Source organism: Sinohyriopsis cumingii, chromosome 12 (assembly GCF_028554795.1).
Source record: "Sinohyriopsis cumingii isolate HCF-2022 chromosome 12, ASM2855479v2, whole genome shotgun sequence".
NCBI classification, from domain to species: Eukaryota; Metazoa; Mollusca; class Bivalvia; order Unionida; family Unionidae; genus Sinohyriopsis; species Sinohyriopsis cumingii.
The window spans coordinates 33,087,689-33,105,069 of NC_142972.1; the positions used below are offsets into that span (position 1 = coordinate 33,087,689).

General features: G+C 32.4%; 1 protein-coding gene across 1 annotated transcript in view; it reads left to right on the forward strand.

The window, feature by feature from the left end:
• Window positions 1-17,381, forward strand: part of LOC149786217 (uncharacterized) — an 80,789-nt gene that overhangs the window by 30,925 nt on the left and 32,483 nt on the right. Inside the window, exons 6-8 of the mRNA XM_089975906.1 lie at window positions 6,868-6,980; window positions 15,224-15,304; window positions 16,870-17,012. Of these exons, the coding sequence (XP_089832032.1) occupies window positions 6,868-6,980; window positions 15,224-15,304; window positions 16,870-17,012 (337 nt within the window). The remainder of the gene's footprint in view (window positions 1-6,867; window positions 6,981-15,223; window positions 15,305-16,869; window positions 17,013-17,381) is intronic.

Here is a 17,381-nt window from a genome sequence, read left to right on the forward strand (position 1 = left end):
TTCCTAAGTGTTCTATTAATTCCAATAGTTATGAGTAATCTGAATGAGTTCCAGAGGTATTCCAAATGATAGTCAGTATTATAATGATGTATCAATGATACAGTAGAATCACTGTGTTAATATACAAAATGTCTTTAAATGGATTCACAGCAATCCATAACAGCCTTAAATCCAAATAGTATCTAAATGAATTCTTAGTAATTCTCTACAACTATTATAAATCCAAATAGTCTTTAAATGAATGTTAGAGCACTGCAATTCCAGCAAATGATTAAATTAAATAAATAAATCCTCTCAATATAACTCTTCATGACTATTTCTGAGTATTAATAGAATGTTAATATCCAGTAGCAAGAACGCATTTGACAAGGCTTTGAATGCATCATCTTGTATTTTAAAATCACTTAACAAGTAAACAAGGGTCAGGTGGTTTACACTATCCAATCAGGAAATTAAGTGAGCTTGGCCTTTCACCAAGGCTCATGTCCTTGTCAGATCATGTGATGCTTACTTCTACTTATAGTTTGACTCAGCCTTGGAACTTATAAATGAACCATTTTATGCATTTGATACATGATTTGTTTTACAGTAGAAAGCTATTTATAGGATATTAGCATTAAATATGTCATTAAATAAATGTCTCTTACAAAAACTTATTATGAAAATAATACATATAATATTGATGTACATGTAATAATAAACTCAGATGGCTTTAGAATTCTTATTCATTGCTTTAATGAATAATAACCTTTGTTCTTCAACATGCATCTAGTATTTCTTGATTTGCCTATAACTTAAAATAAACTGTATAAACTGCTCCATGACTTGTGCAGGTGAATTCTAGCTTCATTGTACTTGTAGCAGCAAAGAAACACTATCAGTATTTGGACACCAATTATTTTCAAGAAATACTGTAATCTGTGGCTGAGTTTCTTTTTACATTGCATGAATAAATAAAATTCATGTCATCTTTCCTCTTTTGTCATTGAATTTGGTTGGTGTTGTTTTAAAATTTTAATGTGCAGTATGCCATGAACCTGCAAAATAATTAATTGTATATGTGTTACAATATAGCCTCCCCCAAACCCTTATGCTCCTTTCTGTCTTAAATTTTCAATCAACTGTTCAATTGAAAGAACACTTCAGATGAAAATATGTACTGAACTTGTTGAAAATGACTTATATTTTCCCTATGGTTTTCATTTTATAATACAGTAATTTCATGTGATAAACTCAAGTGTCTAACAAATTTCATAGTTTACATAATCTTGCATGTTTTCCCAAACCAGTATGTTACATAATATCGAAGATATGAAGTTCATTGGCTTTGTTATGATATGATACAGTTCCATAGTTTTCCAAACAGTATCTATTGACACAAAGGTTATATGGAATACATCTCATAATTTTTTAAGTTTGATTAAAAAAAACACTTTCTCACTTCCAAAGCATTAAATGTAGCATATTTTATTGCTTCCTTCTGGTAGTTTTTGAGATATAGTCTTGCACAAACTTTTATTATAGTTGATACTGCTGCTACAGTTGATGACACAAATGTTGGTGAAAGAGAGTGAGAGAGATTATATTATTATTCTATTATAAACAAAGTATAACACACACACACACACACACACACATTTCTTATCACTCTGTGAATATGCAAATTGATGTGACATTCAGAAACCAGTGTGACCTTAACAAGAAATGTATAGATTCAACGTAATTATATTGGTAAAAAGGCCACATAATAACACTTCTCCAGATCTCATTTTTTTATCTGATGTTTTTTCTCAGCCTTTAATCGGCTAAAGTTTCAATTTATCTGCATACTTATGTTATTTTATGAAAACAAAAATTGAAATCATACAAAGAGGAGAAAATATTAAGGGGTTCAATTGCTATGATATCTAGATTACATTGTGTTGGGCTAAGGTTATTGGAGTAATATCCATTAAACACACACACTCACACACACACACTTATTCTTATTTTAAGTAATTTGAGATGATAGTAGACACTTTAACAGCATAATAGTTTTGCATTAAAGTTTTTGGTAGTAGCTTATCTTACATGAGTGGCTGCATTTAACTGAAACTGAATGATAATAGGTTACAGTGTTGTAAGAATAGATGTGTACATTGTTAATATTCATAAAAGTTGAATGTTTTGGAGCTGGTTGCTGGTATTAGAAGGCTGCCTAGTTGTATCTAATTTGTTTGTCTAAGGTTTGTTTGCTGTCATGTATTAAGTTTTGCCTTGCCTGCATTGAGCTGTATGGTCCATAATGTTAAAGTTTTATGTGAAAGTTGGTGAAAGTCATGCAGGGTTATAACTCCTAAATTACTGTAAGACCTGTTGACATCGAAACTCTGTACTGATTGCATCTAGAGTTTACAGTGTGTAATACATCAAAACAGGGTTGATGTAGTCTGTATCTTATATTAAATAAAAACTAAAAGTCATGTCTAGGTTCTAATTCCAATACTGTTGGAACTCTTGATAACAAACTTTCGTTGTGTCACATCTTGCGATTCAAGACAAACACTTAACATAAGATTTATCATAACAATATTGGTAAGTTGGAGCAGATACTGTATGCATTTAAATCTCTTACCTGGCATCATAAAGCTTGTTGCAGTTAAATGAGTTTAGGACAACAACATCTATACAATTGATTCTTCTAATTTATATTTAACCTTTCTATCCTATCATGACTGGATAGTACATACATACATACATACATACATACATACATACATACATACATACATACATACACACACACATACATACATACATACATACATACATACACACACATTTATACCTACCTACCTACCTACCTACCTACATACAACATACATACATACATACATACATACATACACAGACACACATTTATACATACATTCATACCTACATACATACATACATTTAGAAAAAAAGGCTTTGGAAAGAGATTTGTAGCTTTTACATAGAACAGTGTATAACTAGATTGTATATGGCTGTACTTGTCTTGTAGATTTTGTAGTGTAGTCCAATTTACTGTTTTATGTGTAGAAACAGCTTTACTGTAATTATTAGATCTTATGTAAACTTCCATTTAATTTCCATCCAACTTATTTTTTTAAACCTGGGTTCAGAAGGTGAATCAAATAAATTATCAAGAAGTTTATATGCTGCACTATTTAGTGAGTTACTTTACAGTTTTGTCAAGGTTTTGACTGAAACAGTTTCCAGGTATATTAAGACAATAATCTTGCAGTTTATGAATATTGTTTTAAAATACAGGATTCTGACATGAGGAGGAAGGTATTTCTCGATTTTAGTGTGCAGTGCTATCTTAGAAGAAAGCAAATTATACACATTACAGTACTTTCTCATTCTAATGTAGTCCATGATACCATTTTATTGTGAGAATGCCTTATAATGAAGTACTTGATACCATGCTCATTATAACACTGTCCATGGGGGCCATGGAGTATACCACCTTATAGTGAGACTGCCTTATAATGAAGTACATAATACAAATAAATAATACATGTGTTATACTACTGCTTGGTGCAGTGTTTCCTAAACTTATTACATTTGCTTACCCTTTTTGGGGCATTGGCCTTATCAGCATATCCCTTCTCCCAGTGTCGTAGTGGTTTTATTTAGTGTGAAGTTTAGTGATTTATTTTCTGCCGCATATCCCTTGAAACCCATTTGCATACCACCAGTGGTATGCGTACCAAACTTTGGAAAGCACTGACTTATAGTTAAATAGGATCAGTGACCAAATTGTACTACTAAGTTATATCAGGTACCGTGTTATAATGAAGGGCCTTATGGTGAGGAAGTGCTGTATTAAACTGGAATAGTGCACTCAAGTATGCTAGAAGTATAAGCTTTGAATGGTGATCTGTGTTGGTAATTGAGGTGTTAGAGTCAGTATGCATGATGGATGGACACATAATATAGTGAGTGACTGCCAGGTAAGTGCAAGTCAAGTTATGCAATACATTGTAGTTCAGCCTTTCACCCATTTTCACATATATTCTTAATAATACAGTGTGCAATCTCAGTATTACACCAGAAATGTGTGCTTGTGTGTGTGTGTGTAAAGGGGCAAAATATTAATTTAATTGTATCACAATTATTATTATTGTTATTCCCACATTTTTTAAATGCATTGGGGATATTGTGGCACCATTTGTTGGTCCATCCTTCTGTCAGTTACCACAAGTTCTAAACGCCTGGATGGAATTTCACATTTTAAAGTGATGTTGACCCAGTCTTAGCCAATTCTTCAAAGGGGTCAAAATCAACTTTGGTTTTTCATCCCAGGGGTAACTCAGATATTGTCCAAGGTAAATGTAAGCAAAAATTTAAATTACATCGATATTTTCACATATTTTCTGGCCAAACTTAATACTGCATTCAGAGCAGGATGATATTGATTTTATAGGACAGAGTGTTCATTACAATACCTGTCTGTGGATGGAATGTGGGGCCTTTGGGAATGGGTTGGTGGGTTTGAGTTAGAAGCATTGAGATTTGCAATGGCAAGTCATTTCAGTTGCTTTAGTTATATTCCAGGTTTTTTTTTCTTCTGCTGCCTCTTCAGGTGACCTCTTGTTGGCCTGTTTTACTATTTAACTTAAGAATTTCGTACCTCTTGTTGGTCTGTTTTACTACTTAACTTAAGAATCTCGTACCTCTTGTTGGTCTGTTTTACTACTTAACTTAAGAATCTCGTACCTCTTGTTGGTCTGTTTTACTATTTAACTTAAGAATTTCGTACCTCTTGTTGGTCTGTTTTACTATTTGACTTAAGAATTTCGTACCTCTTGTTGGTCTGTTTTACTATTTAACTTAAGAATTTCTTGACTTAATCAACTCTTTCTCATTGGCACAGTTGGCAATATTCATGTCCTGACCAAATCAACTCTTTCTCGTTGGCACAGTTGCAGGCAATATTCACGACCTGACAAAATCAACTCTTTCTCATTGGTGCAGTTGGCAATATCCATGTCCTGACCAAATCAACTTTTTCTCATTGGCACAGTTGGCAATATTCATGTCCTGACCAAATCAACTCTTTCTCATTGGCACAGTTGGCAATATCCATGCCCTGACCAAGTCAACTCTTTCACATTACTGCACTTGGCAATATTCAGTCCATGATCATATCAACTCTTTCACATTAATGCATTTGGCAATATCCTAACCATGACCAAATCAACTCTTTCTGGCTTGAATTTTCTTTACAAGTAACTAGGCAATTTTATCAGTTCCTGACTTGAATGTTCTTTACAAGTAACTAGAAAATATTTTTATCAGTTCCTGACTTTAATGTTCTTTACAAGTAACTGGGCAGTTTTATCAGTTCCTGACTTGCATGTTCTTTACAAGTAACTAGAAAATATTTTTATCAGTTCCTGACTTGAATGTTCTTTACAAGTAACTGGGAAATTTTATCAGTTCCTGACTTGAATGTTCTTTACAAGTAACTAGAAAATATTTTTTATCAGTTCCTGACTTGAATGTTCTTTACAAGTAGCTGGGCAATTGTATCAGTTCCTGACTTGAATGTTCTTTACAAGTAACTGGGCAATTTTATCAGTTCCTGACTTGAATGTTTTTTACAAGTAACTGGGCAATTTTATCAGTTCCTGACTTGAATGTTCTTTACAGGTAACTAGAAAATATTTTTATCAGTTCCTGACTTGAATGTTCTTTACAGGTAACTAGAAAATATTTGATCAGTTCCTGACTTGAATGTTCTTTACAAGTAACTAGAAAATATTTGATCAGTTCCTGACTTGAATGTTCTTTACAAGTAACTGGGCAGTTTTATCAGTTCCTGACTTGAATGTTCTTTATAAGTAACTGGGCAATTTTATCAGTTCCTGACTTGAATGTTCTTTACAAGTAAGTGGACAGTTTTATCAGTTCCTGACTTGAATGTTCTTTACAAGTAACTAGAAAATATTTGATCAGTTCCAGACTTGAATGTTCTTTACAAGTAACTGGGCAATTGTATCAGTTCCTGACTTGAATGTTCTTTACAAGTAACTGGGCAGTTTTATCAGTTCCTGACTTGAATGTTCTTTACAAGTAACTGGGAAATTTTATCAGTTCCTGACTTGAATGTTCTTTACAAGTAACTAGAAAATATTTTTATCAGTTCCCGACTTGAATGTTCTTTACAAGTAACCAGAAAATATTTGATCAGTTCCTGACTTGAATGTTCTTTACAAGTAACTGGGCAATTGTATCAGTTCCTGACTTGAATGTTCTTTACAAGTAACTGGGCAATTTTATCAGTTCCTGACTTGAATGTTCTTTACAAGTACTATAATAAAAGGGGATCCATGAATATATCTGCCTTATAACAGTGAAACAGGTTTTAATATAAAAAAAACTATAGTGAGGGAGTACTGTATATCCATCATAGCTACTTTTGTAGCCCATATTATCAACACGTTTTATATTAATTGGCCATTTACTTAAAAAAATTTTGATGAATTTAAATAAAAGTTTTGTAATCATTTCCATTCATGTAGCATATTCATTGCAGGGACTTGTGAAAGTAAGAGGTTTTGCTGAATGACATGAAGGAACTTTTCAGAGGAGAAGTGATTGAAATGGCCAGTTTGTATTAGACTGAGCACCAGCATGTCAAAAGGACTCTGGAAATTCAGTAGAATAAATGCATTAGAATACTTTTAAGTGACAAAGTGCTCCAGGCAAACAGATTTTTAGTTGAAATCATTTTTGGCAATTAATCAGTTTTCCACATATGCATGGCAAATTTTAAATAGTATATTCATAAAAAGTAACATTAATGTACAAACCAAATACACCCATTATAATTTTCAGCTGAAAGTGAACAGTTTTATGAAGGCTGTCTGAAGATAACCCAACAGTATGGCAGGCATGGGGATGAAGCTGTTGTGAAGATTTCTTATGGAAGTTTATTAACTTACACAAAGGTAATTCCATTAATGCATGTTTGGGAAATTTATCTTGAACAAATATAACTAGCTAACAAATCCAAACTGTTATGTGTTTAGGCTCTTTCAAACAGGAACAAGTAAATAGTGAAGACAACAAGCTTTGTAAAATTTAACAACAAGGTAAAAATGAGAAAAAGAACTTACGGTTTTACAAATCAAATCCAAAAATAATCCAAGAATTAAATAATAGAAGTCCTAGTAATAATAAGTCCTAATGAAACTGAGTTTGAATCCTGATGAAATCCAAAATGGAAGGCAATGATGAGTGATGTGGTCAATGTTGTACTGATGTGTCAACAGTTCTTTGTTGAATCACAGAAAATAATATTCCAGTATTTGAATTCTGTGTAAATTTCAATAACTGTCCTTTTCCAAGAATTAATTTACAGCACAAGTATTTCCAGGGTAAAATAATTTCTTGGCATCCAAATAATTTGAAGAAAACAAAATAATTAGCCCAAAACGTGGTCACAACATAGAACACCTGGACGTCTCCAGTGTTAGGGCAAGTAATGGCTATTCTTTCTCAAAACGTCAATAATAAATCTAGTTACAACACAAAACAGATGCTCAGATGTGGGTCAATCCACTGGAGAAACCTAATTGATACATGTTATTTATCACGAACTCCAAGTATGACCTTGATTTCACCTTATGAATCTTACTCTGAGAAAGAAATAAAAGAAAATAAAATAATGTTGTTTACTTCAGCTCTCGCTGATTTCTGAATAAAGGTCAGGAACTAGTTCAGCATTAGATACAAAGTTTCTATTATTAGTTGTTTATGACAAACAGGTCAAGCAGAACTGAAATGAACTTCTGGACAATGTCAAATCCAGTAAATACAGTTACATTACAACAGCATGTAATGGAATAATTTTTTTAAAAAACTAACAAGCAAACAGTTAAATTAAATCAAATATAACTTAAATCAAATATACATAACACAAACATTTAGAAGTATTTGCAGATATTTATGACAAGACTTGTGATTGTAAGTTTGATATAGATTATGTGGAATATATTTTTAGGTAAGTAACAACCATGAGTGTCTTTACATTGCCTTATTTTTTTAATGGATACTATCCATAGACCATGCAGTAGTCATGCTTGACAAAATCAAGTCATCATTTCTTTCAATCTTTAACCATTGCAGTTGCAACCGTTTTGTGTTCATAATGCCATATTATAGGACTTTCAATAAGTTAATTACCTCCCTTGGAGTGTTGGTACTGTCATCAGTTGTATTTCCACAGACTACCTTGATCATCTTTGAGTAATTGGTCCAAGGATCTGTATAACATTCTAAATTTTTTACAATGATTTACTCTGGACAATGAAAGCAAAGCGACAGTTAAAAAGTGAAACAGTTTATCAAGACCAACACATCTAGTGTTGAATTTAACAATGTTTGAGATGAATTTTTACTTTGTTATGTGACATGTAAATGACACCTTTTAACTCATAACAAGAAAGAAGAAGAACCCTCATTATTATGTTTGAATCAACCTGCCTAAAATGTTAGTTCTGCAGATTGTAGTTCTGCAGTTTTATATAGTTCTATAGCAAAAACAAACAGTATCAAACAGTAAATGGCTCACTTCCAAGATGTGTTACCATGCGTAGGGTGGGATTGACAGACATTGCGTGTTTGTATAAATGTCACCTGACTTGTCCTTTCATTCTAATTATAAGCATAATTGAAAGACATTGCTAAGATCTAATTAGTTACCATAGATGAAAAATATTTTCTTCCTCATTGTGACTTGTAAAAAAAAAAACATCAGTTGGTTCGCCAGGTATCAAATCAGTTGGTTATAAAATATTATGCAGTACTCCCAAATGAAGGTTATTGAAAGACCCATCAATACTGTATCATATTACAGGTCTGGACTATTTTCTTGAAGGGAGAAGCATAATGTATCATTTTAATACTATTACTATTACTACTACTACTACAACCTGTGACTTCATAAAACTGCTGAGCAACATTGGATCAAATCTGACAAAGCATGTTAGCCAAAAGGCCTTTGAAGTTTGTACAATTGATGTAGTTCAGCCTTCAGATATATATATATATATATATATATATATATATATATATATATATATATATATATATATATATATATATATATGATAATGCTCTACCATCAGATAAGGCCACCAGAAAATAAAATTAGAACAACCTTTTAAAGAACTTTCAAGTGGCTACAAATGTTGCTGACCTGTCTTCAAATATAGCCACCACTACCAAAAGCAGAAAAATCACCAGGACACTTATTAAAAACAGACAAACAATAAATGGTTTCTTCTCCAAAACTGTTGAATAGAATTTGACAGAAAGCATACTGGCTTGAAAATCTGTTATTCATTTGACGTCACCTTTGGCAATCATTACTAAAATGGACTAGCCTCAAAACAACTTCTCCAAAGCTGCAGAATTGAATTTGACCAAATGTGATAGAAATGTTCCTGGCATAAAGTCCTTTAGAATTTCTACAAATAATGCCAATCTGCCATCAAATATAGCCACAATTACTAACAATAGATAACCTGTTTAATGCTTTTCTCAACACTACTCAATAATGATTTCATAAGAAAAAAACTGCTCATCATAATTTTGAACATTTGCTTGGCATAGAAGGCTTTAATTTTATATTAATGTTGCCAATCTGCCATCAAATATGGCCACTGTAGTTGCTAAAAAATTGAAGAATATTTCAGTGACTTCTTATGATAAAATGCTCAACTGAATTTGACAATTTATCAAAAGCATTCTTGCACAAAAGGCTTTCAGATTTGTAAAAATTATGCCAATCCATTACATAAGAAAAGATAAAATGATTAACACAGCTTCATCTAAAACACCCAGAGAACAGATTTTGATCAAGTTTTATACCAGGCATCCTGGTATAGGGGCCCTCAGTATTTGACGAATGATGCTGACATACCGTCAGATAAGCGTGAAGGTATGAAAATCACAGAAACTTTTAAAACACTTTTTTCATAACACATGCAGTCAACAATATTGGATCCTACTGACAGATTTCTTTAGAACTGTTCTTGTATTCTTATATTTGGTTTTTAGACATCAGTTAGATTGGATCTCTTGATTTCATTGAAAGATTATACTGTAGCAAGGCATACCTAGTTCTAATGATAATGGCACTCATCTGGCATCCAAAATGGCACCTTTAAAGTTGTATTGTGACTGCTCTTACTATGTACATGGTGGCATAGACAACATGATTTTCATTAAAACACCTCTTGCAAAATGTAAGTGATTTTTATTGAAATTGTATATCTGACCACCAACATATCCACACTTTTGTGAAAGAGCTTTGAAAACCAGACCTAACTGACTATGGCATCAAGTCAGTGGTTATCGCTTGCTTCATAAAATATTTGTACTTCATTTAACTTAAGAACATGGTGACTTGTACATATACAAGTTAAAAAAATAACCTAAACCAGGCTCATTGACAGCAAATGAACATCTGATTTGACAAAACCGAGAGATATAGGAATATTTCACATACATTAAGTTCATAGTTACTTGAGGTTTGAATTCATTGAGATCTGAAGAAGAGATTCTTTGCAGTTATTAGTTGTTATTGCAAAGAATATCATGGATATAGCTATCAACTGTTGACTTAGTGCTGGTCCAGACAGGTACATGGACATTCTTTCTAATTAAGCTTTTAAAACCGGTATGACTGATGTAGCAAAATGTGTAGCCTCAACCCACAATTGTGAAAAATTAAGACCTATGAAGAAATAAATATTTGTATGGCCATGGTTTTTTGTTCTTTCTAAGGATTAAAATTCATTCATCTCATTGAATCTAGGGGCAATTTGGGGCAAGTTAAAAGGTATGTGAGATGAGTGAATTTTCTGAAACTACATGTCACAGTCAAGTGGATGAAAAATGCTTGATCAGCTCTAGTGTTACTAAACATAGAAAAACTTTTTAAGAACTTCTCAACAGAATTTGACCAAAGTGACAAAAGCATCTTGCCATGATTCACCTCTGCATGAATGATGCTGACAAATTTGATAGAAAGCATCCTGGAATGATTCACTCTCACATGAATGATCTTGACCAAGTTTGATAGAAAGCATCCTGGCAAGAAAGCTGTCAAGTCTTTTTTTTTTTACAAATGATGCTAATCCATCATTAAATATGACCACAAATAGTACAAAGAGAAAAACATTTTAAAAAATTTGTCTCAAAAACTGTTAAAGAGAATTTATCCAAATATGACATAAAGTGTCCTAGTAAGACGAACTTTCGAGTCTTGATTATTAGAAATTTCCTATACTCTGAGCATAAATATCTTACAGTTTGACTTTTTGGAAAGATCACACAGCCTTCATCAGGTACTACTTCTGATCACATGACCTGTAATAGTCACATGATAGGAGGAGACTGTTGTAGATGGGTGGTAATTCAAGTCCCTCATCCCTGTTTAGTGTTGTCCTCCAGTGTCTTTTTCCGGTCGCCTTCTTCACCATCCTTTTCCATCTCTTGTCCTTACATGTGATACCTTGGTCTAATTGGAAATGATGAAATGTCCCGTATTGCTATAATGTTCATGTATTACAGATGACTCTTGACTTATGTGTTCCTTAATCTTTCTTTCTAGCACTCTACCTGTTTCACCGATGTAGTCATTTTCAAAATCACTATATTTGATATGATAAGCCACACATCTTTTCAAATTTTCTGTTTTGTTCTTCACATCTGTAACTTGTTCTCTTAAAGAGTTTATGATGGTTTGTTATATATATATATATATATATATATATATATATATATATATATATATATGTTAATCCCATGTTCTCTGAATACCCTAGCTGTGACTTATGGTGCACCACAGATTTGTGGCACACTGATGTTGGTTCTCTTTGGGCCACTGCTGGTTTTGTTGGCTGTTTTTTGTTTTTTTTTCTTCTTTTTTTCTGAAATTTGGAAAATCCATTCTGGATAACATTTAGTCTGCAAGTTTTGACAATTGGTACCAAATGTTGACACTATTAGCCAACAAGAAAACTGTTGTAACTAATTTTTTAAAAATGTTTGGCCTAAATTTGACCATTCCAGTGCCTCAGTGGTTAGAGTGTCTGCCTCAGATTTGCGGGCGGCCGTGGGTTAAAATTCTGGCAGAGTCATACCGAAGACTTAAATAATGGTACTAACAGCTGCCTCATTTGGTGTTCAGCATTAAGAGGTTAGTGTTAGGACTGGTCAGCCTGGTGTCAGAATAATGTGACTGTGGGACATGATGTTACATATCTGCATCATGATGCCCCAGTGCTAGACATCAGTATAAGCTGCCATACTGCAGACATAGCGATATGACTGAAATTTTTTTAAAGCTATGTTACATCTAAATCTCACATATACATTGACCAAGTTTGACAGAAAGCAACCAGGTATGAGGCTAACATTACACTAGCAAATATACTTTAGGCTGAATTTATTGGAAACTGTTAAAAGCTACGTAATTGTTGATTACACTTTGGTTAAGAGTTGATATAGCACCAGCTAATGAAGGAATAAATTTGAATCAGGTGCAGATCTTGAATTAATCCAACCAAGCATTGATTCTTCAGTCATAATTAGTGTGTTTTATTGTCTTTATGTTGTATTTTCTATTCTTCTCTGAAATAGCTATGCATATTGATATTGTTGTTGAAATTATATTATTGACTCCGAATATGTTTTACAAAACTGCAGTAATCTAAACAAGCAGTTGTACATTTCACTTAGAATTTATTGGTTTATAATATATTATTGGCAATATTGTCTTGAAAAGTTTCCAATGTTGCATTGTCTCTAACATACTGTATTTGCCTGCTTTTAAATCTAGTACAGCTGCCAACTACACATATGTAGATTTCCTATCAATTAATATGCAGTTTATACAGTTTGTTAGGAGGAATCAGTGGAACAAACAACATTGACTCTGATCTGCCAGTGCATTATGCTTCAAGAAATCAGGGTCTGTGTTGTTTGCAGTTAGTTTTGGCTCATAAGTATATATGGTATTTTGGCCAACACGCATCTCCTTAAATAACAACACATTTTTGGACTGATTCCCACTTATGTTGTTACTTAGTAGGTTTAGTTGTTTTGTGGTGTTTTTTTTACAAAGTGTTAACTTTGTAAAATGGTTTACATTTGTTTTACTTTGCGTCAATAGAGATAATAATTTGTCTTCAAGAAATAGGGTAATCCTTACTCTTTAAAGATACTAATTTCTCTTAGGGATGACAGCCAAAAGTCCATAACATTGACAGGACTGTCATCATGGCTCAGCGATTAACACTTTACTCCAGTTGCCTCATTGCTAAATAACCTGCTTGTGTTTCTGTGCCATAAAACACCAATTTAAACCAAACCAGATGATAATATTGAACAAAATTCAAATCCAGAGTTCTTTTGTTTTCTTTAAAATCTTCACAAAAAGAAAGAAATCCCTACCATTTTCATACATAGTGTCTTGTAAAAAGTGATACCATGACCATGTTTTTAATTTGGTTAAAGATGAATTTATTATCGACCTTAATTTATTTCATTGAACTACTTGGCTTGCATAGAAGACAAAAAATATCCTATGTTGTAGGATTACTACCCATCAGAGAGGATTATGATAAAAATACAAATTTTCAGAAGGGAATAAATTGTTTAAGGGCTGGTTGAAATGGGTCAGAAGGTTACTTTAAGCAATATTGTTTTGGATCTTTTGAAAATGTATGTGCCATACAAAGGCCTGTCTCATTATTAATATTTAGTTACTGATCTTTAAATTTTGTTTCTTTATTGAATTGAATATTTTGGAGGACTAGTGAAAAGTTAACAGAAGGTTCAGAAAAGGGTGTGCTGAAGATTTCATTTTTTCATGGAGATCAAGAGCTTTTTTGTCACAAAGTTGGGTGATTTTGTAATAAAATGATCAAATCATTATCATGAAAGTTTATTAATGTTCAGAGTTTTTTCTTCTGTTATATTCAGTAGATCTCTTTCTGTAGTGTGGCTGTACTGTTGCATTACAAATATTGTTGTGTTGAGAAAAAGAAAATGGCATTATAATTGTAAGTAAGTCATTCAGTACAAACTATGTCATATATATTAGACATTAAGCGAATGGCACAGATTGCTTATGGACTGCATGATAATCTCTTAATGAGCGTTGATGCAATTAAAACATAAAGTTATTGGTTCTCTTCCAATCTGTATATTTACAATTATTCAATTGACAAAAAAGGAGAGAGACACATGGAGAGGAGATGAATCACATGACACTATAGGTATGCTTGGAAAGCTATTCATCCCATTCATCATGCTATGTTTTTATCAAGGAATTGAATATGGGTATGCTTGTCCCAACATATACAGTATATATGGTATGGGTTTTTTAATTTTGTCTCTTTTACTGCTAAAGAAGAAATAAACAAAATTATTCCTTAAGTTTCCTAAATAAAATATTTTGAGTGACTAGTTAAAGGGATGGATCAGGATTGGGAGTGCTGAATATTTAATGCTGTAACATTGACTTTGCCCTTATATGAAAGATATTGCAAAGACTGTTATTCAGTCGTTTTCATATGCTATTAATTTTTTAAAAATTTCATGGATTGTTTCTGCTGCACTCAGTGAAAAGAAAGCTCAAAGTAACTTGAATTTTCCATTATGATTCCAATACATATATGTTTCTGGTACTATGTTCTGTACAAAATTCATGCTGGCTTCCAAAATCAAATACACGTGCTTTATACAAATTTATTTTCAAATGAGAAACTCTAATTTGTTATTGGAGATCAAGGGCTTTTTGTAGTAAAGTGGGGTCTACATGTAATAAAAATGGACAAATCATTAGCATTATTAAAACTCAGAGTTGTTTTTCTTTTTCTTGTGTTATGTTCAGTTGACTTTCTACTGTAGTGCATGTGTACTGCTGTAGTATCAATATCTTCTTGCAGAAAGTGCTATTACATGACATATCTAAATAATATGGATGAATAAAATTAGTATGCAAATACGTATGTGTTGAAAAAAAGAAAACAGTATTGCAAGCCATTAGTGCATCCAGTCTATAGTGTATAGGACACTGAATTGATTTTAACCAGATAAACTGCAAAATGCTCTCTTGATGAATGTAGAGCAATTATGTGCACAAAGTAAATGTTGAATAAAAGTTCTCTTCCAGTCTGTATATCCATCAGTTATTGAAAATAAGACAGCAACAGAGATGGAGAGGAATGGAATCATGTCACAGTATAGGACTCTGGTATGTTTGGAAATCTATTTATCCTATGCATTTGTATTTTGCTTCTATCCAGGAATTGAATATTGTATGCTTGAAAAGCTATAGTTTGCTTTTATCCAGGAATTGAATATAGGTATACTTGGAAAGCTATAGTTTGCTTTTATCCAGAAATTGAATATGGTATGCTTGGAAATCTATACTTTGCTTTTATCCAGGAATAGAATATGGTATGCTTGGATTGCTATACTTTGCTTTTATCTAGGAATTGAATATAGGTATACTTGGAAAGCTCTAGTTATAAAGGAATTGTATATGGTATGCTTGGAAATCTATATTTTGCTTTTATCCAGGGATTGAATATGGTATGCTTGGAAATCTATACTTTGCTTTTATCCAGGTATAGAATATAGGTATACTTGGAAAGCTATACTTTGCTTTTATCCAGGAATTGAATATGTGTGCCTGGAAAGCTATACTTTGCTTTTATCCAGAAATTGAATATAGGTATACTTGGAATGCTATTCTTTGCTTTTATCCAGGAATTGAATATGTATGCCTGGAAAGCTATTTATCCCATGCATTGCATTATACCTTTATTGAGGAATTGAATATATATGTCTGGAAAGATATTTATCCCATGCATTGCATTATACCTTTATTGAGGAATTGAATATATATGTCTGGAAAGATATTTATCCCATGCATTGCATTATACCTTTATTGAGGAATTGAATATATATGTCTGGAAAGCTATTTATCCCATGCATTGCATTATACCTTTATTGAGGAATTGAATATGATTCATAAGAGGTTTCAAGTTGGGAAATGTTAAACCCGTTTTAATTCCATTTCAGAATGATGACAATGGAATAAAAAGAGACTAGAAATGAAGTGCACAACAATAAAAGGAAACATTTTACATAGATCAGTTAAAAACTAAAGCTTACTGTTGTAATCTGGGTAATGCTTGATTTTATGCAATGAAAAATTAGTATTATCAGTAATATTCAAGGCTTCATTGCAAATTTTGTTTAATAATAAACAGCTGTGCAAGATTATTTTCCGGTAAAAGTGCTAACAGCATTTGCTAAATATTACACAATTTTGTTAAGAAATGTGATTTTTAAGGACAATTTAAAAATAAATCCTAATTAGAATATCTTGGATCCCAAACCCTTTCCTTTCACATGACATATTGTTTGAAGGATTTTCTTGGAAACAGTTCCATGAAAATTGAAATTTGTTAATTTGTCATAGAACTGAAGGAAAATGCATTGCCCAACAAAAGAACTGCCCTCTGTAAACATGTCCCAATTACCCATTGTTCCAGAATATACCCAAATATTTTGTACATAAGTTTCCAAACAGATTGTTTTAACATTCTCCTATTATTACAAACTCTATATGGTTCATGGCTTCAAGAGAGTCAAGTAAAGCATATTAGACAAATTTAGGGTTAACATTAAACTAGTGTACATCCTGATCTATTAAATCCATCTGTTAAATGAGAAAAATGAGATTGAATGAAGTAATATTTTATTAAACTTAATGTTGATTATGAATTTTTGTTAAAAACTTGTTTCCAGGGTGATACCATATGCGGGGAAAAATTTTATTGTCAGGCTTTGGATGTACTGAAAAGCAATCCCACATGTGCAAAATTGGCTGAGCTTCATCAGAAATATGGCTGGAATCTGTATCTCCAAGGCAGAGCAGAAGAGTCCATCAGGTGTGTATGTGTAACTGAACAAAGTGTTCAAATGTAATGAGAAAATATCTGAAGTCTGAGCTTTGAAAACTGCTTTTGACATGCATCGTCAAAGTGAAATATAGTCCTTTAGTATAATTAAAGCTGTATAATAGTGCCTACCCTTACTTACTTATAGCTCTCTCTCTCTCCCTCTCTCACCAAAAGTAATAATACATAATAAGGTAGCAATGCAACTAATCTTATGGTCTCTTTTGTTGTACTTTTTTACATGAACTGCAAAGCTTTATGATATTGTACCAGTCCAGAGAAAATACTTAACTTAAAAGAACGTTGATTACATTACTCTTTATATTCTTTAAGACTCCATGTTTATGTTTATTGAAAGAG